Here is a 9,229-nt window from a genome sequence, read left to right on the forward strand (position 1 = left end):
ATTCAGCTGAACCACCTTCACATACAAACTTAAAAACATAAAACTCACCCCTGCCATTCATGACTAATATCACCTGCCACCTCCTCATACAGACACTGGTCTAACAAACATCGCAAAAATAACATCAAACAAGCAAGAACAAAAAATAATGCCAATGGATTACATACAGCAACACTGGCCAGATTGGACATACAAGAAGAAGAAGAAGAAGAAGAAAATATTTTATTAAGGTGTCGCATGATAAACATACATAAGGACAAACAGTTAAAAACAATTAGTGTAGATCATCCGGCCGATACGGCCTATGGGACACCAAATATCTCACGAGTACAAATAATAGCACATAGTGTGCTAAAAACACAAATGTTAAAAAAAATACATTTGAAATACACGGAGTAAAACGTGTAAGAGGCACGGGGGCGCGACATGTATCCCGCATTAATTAAATGATTGGATAGATATTGGTAAATAAAATAGATGGATAGATACAACTACATGTGCAACAGTCATAGCAATGCGAGACAGACGACGTGCGCCCGGGCCTATGGCATAATTCTAGTTATTGTAAAATTACTATCTTTGTTTTCTTTAGATTAACTTTCAGTTTCCATTCTTCGCAGTATTTTACGAAGTCATTTAGACTATTTTGTAAGTCAGTAGGGTTTCCCGAAAATATTACAGTACCGTCTGCGTTCAATAATAACAGAAGTTGCAAAACAGAGGTTTCAAGGGACACACCTTTAAAATTGTGGACTCTCAAAAAGGTTTCAACATCATTTAAATATATTGCAAACAGTAATGGTGACAAACAAGCCAGGAACTAGATCTAGAGGGAGTAATGAGATACATGCAGGTAAACCTCCTGTGTTTAACGTGCCAGATGTGTTTACTTTTGGTCCCTGGGCGGAGACAGAACATTTTTATTTGACAATAATGCGATTATTATTTGCCTGGCTGTTGTGTCAGTCCCACCAGGACAAACTGACGACGCAAGGAGATATGTATACCCTCTGGGCCATCGGTCCATGGAAACCTACCAGCAACAGCTTAGAAAGACACGCAGAGCATATGTATAGATACTGTCCCTTCAGAGCTTGGAGCACTATTTAATTTAGTTGATGGTTTCAAATGGATCTTATTTTAGTTGGTTTAATGTTGTCACAGCTGATATTGCGTTTTCACTTATAAATCTTTCAGCGACTTCAAGTGGAGACGGAGTATGTGTGTCACTTCACAATAGCGACCGGAGTTACGTTTATGTAACAGAATCCCAATGAGTATTACGAAACGAAACTTGAAAAAATCTTGTTGTGCATGTATGTGAATACTTGTTTGGCCCCGAATAGATGCAATATTGCCGATTCAAACTTTACTCATTCAGTCACTCCAAACATGCCTTGATAGAAGTAATTGAAAGCAGCCCATATTTATGATTGTCATATGAGGCGACATAATAGATTGAGTGAGTGAGTTGGGTTTAACGCCGCTTTTAACAGTATTCCAGTTATATCAAGGCGTGACAGCTTAATGTGGGAGGAAAGCCCGAAGTGATGCAGGTCTCAGACGTTTACCACTTCGGTGAAACCCACGATCATAGGTTTCTGGCGTGCCCAAGGGACGCAACTCTGCACAGCGAATAGCGGCGCCTTAGACGACTGGGCTACCCGTGCCCCCATAACAGATTGAATCCACGAAGATCCGGGGTAGAATAGGTTTCAGCAACCCATGCTTGTCGTAAGAAGCGATTAAGGTGATCAGGTGGTCAGAATCGCTGACTTGGTTGATGCATGTCATCGTATCCAAATTGCGTGGATCGATGCTCATGATATCAATCACTGGATTGTCTGGTACAGACTCAATTATTTACAGACCGCCGTCATATAGCTGGAATATTGCTGAGTGCGGCGTTAAACAACAAACAAACATAACAGATTGGATGTTCAGGCTAATTTGATTGTGCATCATTGTACCCCACCTAACCCACCACTACATGTTAAAGTTAAGTATAGCATAAATGTGTTTGTATTTACGTATTGCAACATTAAAAAACTTACTTCATGTAGATAAATGATAATGCAATTGTGGTAACGTATGATGGATTATAATTTGAAAAGGACATTTATGTAAGGAATCAAAGACAAAATAGATGTCTATAGATTGCAATTCTACTTTTTCACATAAATTCACCAAATTCACGTTTCCAAGCGCGACGAAGAATTTTGTTTGCTGAGAAAGAAAGCACGATAACCAGAACAGCATCAGATGATTGGGAGACAGCGTACACAGAACGTTAGGCATCATAACACAACTGAAGAGGTTGACAATTTCATATCTAAACATGGTTTTAATTACGTAGAGGGGCAAAAAGTGAATGTCTGAAAGTAAGAAGAACACCGGCTAAAGTACCAACCCCGGGCTGGGGCTCGGGACGTCACTACGGAGGTACAGTTCTGGTGGTAGAGAACAACGCTGTGGTCACCGTCATTGCGTCGGCGAAGACGATGAGGAGGAAAGGGAGACACAGGAGCACCAGGCCCAGGTAGCCAGCTGCTGAAGCAGAGGGTCGGGCATCAGGCCTGCTGACCTTCTTCTGAATCAGGCTGGAGAGATTGGTCTTGTCCACCTGTAGTTCTCTCCGGATGTGCTTCTTGATGGCACCAACTGCTTCTGGAGTGATCGCATGAAGACGCTTCAGATTCCTACAGAAACATTTGCAAACCTCCTTTACCACTCTCACTGGGAATGGGTTTCTTGGCGTTGTTGTGTCCACAGCCGATAGATTGTTTTGTTGTATTGAAGATGCAGCCATCTGAGGATTTGAAGATGACACAGCCGTGTGGTATTGGGGTGAGGTGATGGGGATACACGTATTGTCGGGTTTTGTAGCGGATACTGTCATGCTGAACTGAGAGGATGACATGGACCCGGGTGTCATGGTGTCAGCATCCCCTACTGACATGTCATGAGATGTCTGGATCAGAGGAAATAAGCTTGATCTATATGCTTGAGCATGCACATACGTTTTATCCATAAGTATATACTCGGGGCTTGGTGACAGTGAGTGATCGATATATTCCAATGTATCAGTTTGAAATGTTTTTTCAGGATCTACTAGGACATCAGATTGAGACAATGTCTCAAATGGAGCTTCTGAGATCGGAGTTGTTGACTGTTTCTTGTAGATTGATGTTTCGCGGTGAGTAGTCGACGATTCTGGCAACTTGCTCTTTTTAGGGACCCCATGAACAGAATTTTCTATGAATTCTGAAAAAAATTCATCTGCTGATAATGTGTATAGTGCATCCAACATAATTTCTACATTAATGTTATTAAACATATGTCTAATATGTCCATCACTTGTGAGTACACACATGTAGGCAGGCTGTACGTATGGTCGTTACTTGTTCCCATAAACCCCCAGTTTCGTCATCCTATTGTTCTCCTATCGGGGGACGTATCATAAACGGGGATGTTATAATATCCACTACAATCGTTTTCTTTCGGTTTGTAAGTTGGACAAAACACCGTCCCTCGGGGTTTTATGAGATGTAAAACCCTAACCCTAACCCTAACCCTTCTGGTCTGTAAGTTGGACAAAACACTGCCCCTCGGGGTTTTATGAGATGTAACCCTATTCCTTGAATTCTGATAGAAGTTAATGTATTTAAAATGTAGATAACACCAGTGTATTGAGTGAATATTTGCCTGATTGTAGTGATATCTTTACATAACATCAGTGTATTGAGTGAATATTTGCCTGATTGTGGTGATATTTGTACAAAACACTGTCCCTCGGGGTTTTATGAGATGTAAAACCCTTGCCCTAACCCTAACCCTTTCGGTTTGTAAGTTGGACAAAACACCGTCCCTTGTGGTTTTATGAGATGTAAAACCCTAACCTTTACCCTAACCCTTTCGGTTTGTAAGTGTTGGACAAAACACCGTCCCTCGGGTTTTTATGAGACGTGAAACCCTCATCCTCGGGCGTGTTTTCCCCTACACATACTATCGGTGTATTGAGATGGAAACATAGTTTCATTTGATTAATGTATTTAAGCCTCACCTGAAGAAGACTTTAAGTGTGAATTCCTTTCCGTTACACTCCCAAGGAAAGGGGAACTTGGCCCAAGACCAGGACTGTCGCTAGCTCCAGATCCTGAATCCGCTGCTGATGTATCCTGATGTGAGGTTACAAACGACGATTCCGGCAACAGGGATTGACTAGCGCTCCTTATCGGGGCAACGTGAATGGACTCTTCCTTGAATTCTGATAGAAATGAATGTATTTAAAATGTAGATCATTCAGATTAATTCCTGTATGTATGACATGTATTAAATAGTCGATCAGTACACGAGACGGACAAGGGGTAGATGCATCAATGAGGTTATAATGCACACATCTGAGAAGGCGGTCGATACAGCCCTTGCTCGTCGATATTGGTGTATTGAGTGAATATTTGCCTTATTGTGGTGATATCTTTACATAACATCAGTATATTGAGTGAATATTTGCCTTATTGTGGTGATATTTATACATAACATCAGTGTATTGAGTGAATATTTGCCTGAATGTGGTGATATCTTTACATAACATCAGTGTATTGAGTGAATATTTGCCTTATTGTGGTGATATTTGTACATAACATCAGTATATTAAGTGAATATTTGCCTTATTGTGGTGATATATTTACATGACATCAGTGTATTGAGTGAGAAACACACATTTTCCTACTTGTGACGAAATATTTTACACGAGTGAGTGAGTTGTTGTTAACGCCGCTTTTAAGAGTATTCAAGTTATATCACGGCGTGTCAGCTTTATGTGGGAAGAATTGAAGTGATGCAGGTCTCAGACGTTTACCACTTCGGTGAAACCCACAAGCATGGGTATGGTGCTGACAAACCAAGAAACGTAATCGGGGCGAACCGGGATTCGAAACCACAATCATAGGTTTTTGGCGTGCCCAAGGGACGCAACTCTGCACATCGAATTGCGGCGCCTAACACGACTGGACCACCGTGAAACCACCCCCCACCCCCCCCCCCCCCCCCCCCCCACCCCACCCACCCCACACACACACACATTTTACATATTAAGCCTTACTTGAAGATTTTGAGTCTGATTGTCTTTCCGTTACACTCTCAACGAAAGTGGTACTGCTTGACTCAAGGCCAGGATTGTCTCCGCCTCCAGACCCTGGGTTACACCTTGCTCCCCATCGACATATTCTTCTGCTCCGCCAAAAGGCAGACATGGGAATGATTGACATCTAAGTGACAGAGAGAAACATATGGTTATGTTAGGGTATTGAGTGAGCTGAGTTTTAACACCACAGCAATGGTAAATCACGGAATGTCAGCGTTATGGAGGAGCAACAACCTTCCAGTTTTGTTTTGTTTTGTTTGTTGAACGCCGTACTCAACAATATTCCAGCTATATGATCGCGGTCTGTTTTGGGTTTTTTTCTTGTTGAACGCCGTAAATAGCTATATGACGGTCTGTAAATAGTCGAGTCTTTACCAGACAATATCGTGAGTGATATCATGAGCATCGATCTACGCAATTGGGATACGATGACATGCATCAACCAAGTCAGCGAGCCTGACCGCCCGATCCCGTTAGTCGCCTCTTACGACAAGCAAAGTCGCTTTTTACGTCAGGCATTGGTTGTTGAAGACCTATTCTAACGCGGATCTTCACGGGTCCCGTTGAGGAGTGCTCCTTCTCTACTCTAATCAAGGGCGTCGTCAGCAACACAATACGATCCTGAAAAATATATCGAGTGGTTGCATATTCTGTGGAGTAGTTAATGTTGCCACTAATAATAAAACAACATATTTAAAGGAGAATAATAATTCCTTCTGTTTTCTATCATTGAGCTAAATTTAAAAAATAATGATTTGCATGTATCGTGGAAACATTTGAATGTTTTGGGTGAAATAAATATAGTGATCTTACCAATGCAAGCAACAGGAACACTACAAAATATTCCATGATTCACCAAGTGTGTGTTTCCACTTGAGCTTGATCTGATAGACTAGCACACAGTCTCTCTCCTCAGTACCAATAACCACATTCAACATTATTCAACATGTCATGCACACGAGGGGATTGGTTGAAGGCAATCTGAAGACCTTAGGGCAGCTGTCTACGATGTTGCTTCAATAATTTACAGCTTTTTACGCCAAACAAACCACCCATGGTCTAGTCGTCACAGACGACAAGTACTCATTATACGTTCAGACAAATCTCCCTGGGGATTCATTTGCTTGGGGAAAACGATTGTCATGATTAGTTCTTACTAAAGGCTTGTCTGGTAAGAAACGTTTTTGAATAACATCTATTTCACGCAAGAGATACATGAAGATAATCTTTTGTCTAAAAGAAACACACATGGGCACATCTGAGACGACACTGGAACAGTTGGTTGCTGTGTTACTCGTCCAGTCGAAGAACGTTGCGTACATGATAAATAATTGTGTTATGCACTTTGAAAAGTTCGTTTATCGTGTGGTCTTTGTAATGTTATTGATTTGCGTTGTGGCCACATGAGAGTGTGTGTGTGTGTGTGTGAGTGAGGTTTTACGCCGCTTTTAGCAATATTCCAGCAATATCACGGCGGGGGACACCAGAAATGGGCTTCACACATTGTACCCATGTCGGGAATCGAACCCGGGTCTTCGGCGTGACGAGCTAACGCTTTAACCACTAGGCTACCCGACCGCCCCCCGCATGAGAGTGAGTTGCACCAAGCCTGATAGTAAGAATGAAAAGGGGCAGTAAAATGTGGGCACTTACATCAGAATTTAGATAAGTGTGTGTATAAACTAACTGCGTCATACTTGATGTCATAGGTGTAAGAGGCATAGTTACTTCAGTGAAACATCATCTAAAGAAATCTTGACATTAAGAACTCATTACAAAGACTTCTTTGGGATAACAAAACATATTCCAAAATATTTCAGTACTTTGTTTCCAGTTGATCAAAATCCTTTACTCCTTAACACATATGTCGTTTGTAACCAGATCCAGTGTTTGACGTACATCTTGCTTGGATTATTCTTCGTTGTATTGACTGAACCAGTCGGCGAGTGTTATGGACGAGTGCACGATTCACGGAGTACATACGTACTTTTCAAAGGACATCTCAAGAGAACAGCTCATTACTAGTTAAAAAGGTCCTCAGAAATTGCCAGAAGCCCAACATTGATTTAGGAAACTTAGTTTTCCAAAATGGGGAAGAGTAAATATAAATCATGTCATTCCAGTTGAAAATGGAAACTAAACACAGTTTATTGAGTGATAGATAAGCGAAACCAATGTATTATCATAATGGTAGGCCATTAGTCTCAGGGGGCACGGGTGGCCCAGTCGTCTAGGAGTATCAGGACACGATACCTTTGTACAGCACGCGATCTTTATGACAAAGTGGAGCGAAAACATATATTCGTTGTGTGATGCAGAGATCACACCAGCATTAGATTTGTGATGTTGTCCAATCTCGCACTTGCGTACCTTTGGACAGGAAAGTGTAGGAGGAGTGCCACACTCTCCACCATGGGCTGTCGCGCGTTACTGTTCTGAATTCTTGGGAAACGTTAATATTGCAACAGGTAAATAGCAAGTAATTTAACTGGAAACGACGCTTATATGAATGTATATTTTCACAATGCCAAATTGTAGTTGTAAAATGATGCATAAAAAACAACATTTTGAGCACTCTTGATTATTAAGAGCCCGCCTTAGGAAATGTGTTCACTAAATTTGGTTTCATTTCTATTTCCAGACACAGACACTAAATAATTTGTCGTACATTTGACCTGATCACGTCAGTTAGTACTGGTGAGTGCAACCTCAGGATACCAGTCACTGGTACAGTCATTATACAAGTCGACCTCGTTAACATTGGCAACTTGGCCTCAACTTCGGGTATTACATTGGGCGTGTATGACGATTTGAGTGTATTACATTATATCTATATGACGATTTGGTGGTATCACATTGAATCTATATGACGATTTGGTGGTATTACATTATATCTATATGACGATTTGGTGGTAGCACATTGTATCTTAATGACGATTTGACGTCTGTATGGTGTATATTTCACTCATTCTCGTTAGATACCATTTTTACGAAACGAGTGGACTTTCTATGGTATCTGACCGAGTGAAATGAGTGTGGTATTTTATTTATTACCCACGTTAAATATATATTTAAGCATAAATACATAGCAACTTTCGTTCGTTGACAGACCAAACTGAAACCGGTTGCAAAATGTTACAACATGCGCCTGCAGTTGTGTTTGCAAACAGAACAACACCGACGCTCAAGATCCTTGTGGAACAATGTCTTCAGCATATGGTAATTTAAGCGCCATGTTGTTAGTACGCAGGACAGCTATAAGAAAATCTCAATCTGCTTGCATGTCAGAGACAGCTTCGAACGATCGAAGGTCAAGGTCACCACCGGAAAAAGAAAAGACAACCGTGATCTACTCACAGCGTTTTACGCTGGAGATTGGGAAAGTTTTTGTTCACATTTGGGATATTTTGGGCCTCATAATCAGAAGTCAGGCACACTTCTACGGAGTTTTCGAATGATTTGTATCGGAAATGTTCACTTTGAGTGATCTGGTCGTGCAGTCGTGAACAAACAACTCCCGAAACAGTGCCACAAAATACGCTTCGGAGGGGACACTGATGGCACAACAGGATCATCCAAAGTAAGTCTAGATATCTGTCAAGATAGTTTAAACTGACTTCATTTCACCAAATTGAAAGTTGCGAAAGTGGTCGGGTGCGTCACGCTCATGGGGACGCTCGATTTATTGATCTGTAGTCGTACATTGTAAATGGATATAGCTCGATTATATAATGTCTGTAGAAGGTCTCTGTATAACTTATATTGAATGCAAAACGAACTTCATGTGTGTGACTATCTTGTTTGGTGTTTGTAAATATCTCTCGCTCTTTTGAGATTGCTTCAGTTCTGCATATTAGTTGCAAAATGAATGACGCCTCGCGATTTTTATGAATGAAAAATGTAGTCCCGGTGTGACAGAGGTCACGGTTATCCAATCAAAACGAATAAAACAAGGTCAACCTTGTACGACACATGTGTGACGTACGGATTTAGTATCTTACCACCTGTATCTTCACCAAGGTGGGTAATAATACATTGTATCTATACTCTTCAACAAAAGTAGGGGATACACCTAAATTGTAA

The 9,229-nt window shown here is 41.1% G+C and overlaps 1 protein-coding gene across 1 annotated transcript; it reads right to left on the reverse strand.

Moving 5' to 3' along the window:
• Positions 1-1,840: 1,840 nt before the first annotated feature.
• On the reverse strand, positions 1,841-6,046 carry LOC125374051. The gene is made up of 4 exons (XM_048384763.1): positions 5,960-6,046; positions 5,105-5,270; positions 4,064-4,267; positions 1,841-3,264 (listed from the first exon to the last, which is right to left on the reverse strand). Exons 1-4 carry the CDS (start codon positions 5,993-5,995, stop codon positions 2,435-2,437), a joined length of 1,236 nt encoding a protein of 411 aa, XP_048240720.1. The 5' UTR covers positions 5,996-6,046; the 3' UTR covers positions 1,841-2,434.
• Between the last annotated feature and the right edge of the window lie 3,183 nt (positions 6,047-9,229).

The sequence above is a fragment of the Haliotis rufescens genome, unplaced genomic scaffold (genome assembly GCF_023055435.1).
Source record: "Haliotis rufescens isolate VD_foot unplaced genomic scaffold, xgHalRufe1.0.p SCAF_50, whole genome shotgun sequence".
In the NCBI taxonomy this organism is placed as follows: domain Eukaryota; kingdom Metazoa; phylum Mollusca; class Gastropoda; order Lepetellida; family Haliotidae; genus Haliotis; species Haliotis rufescens.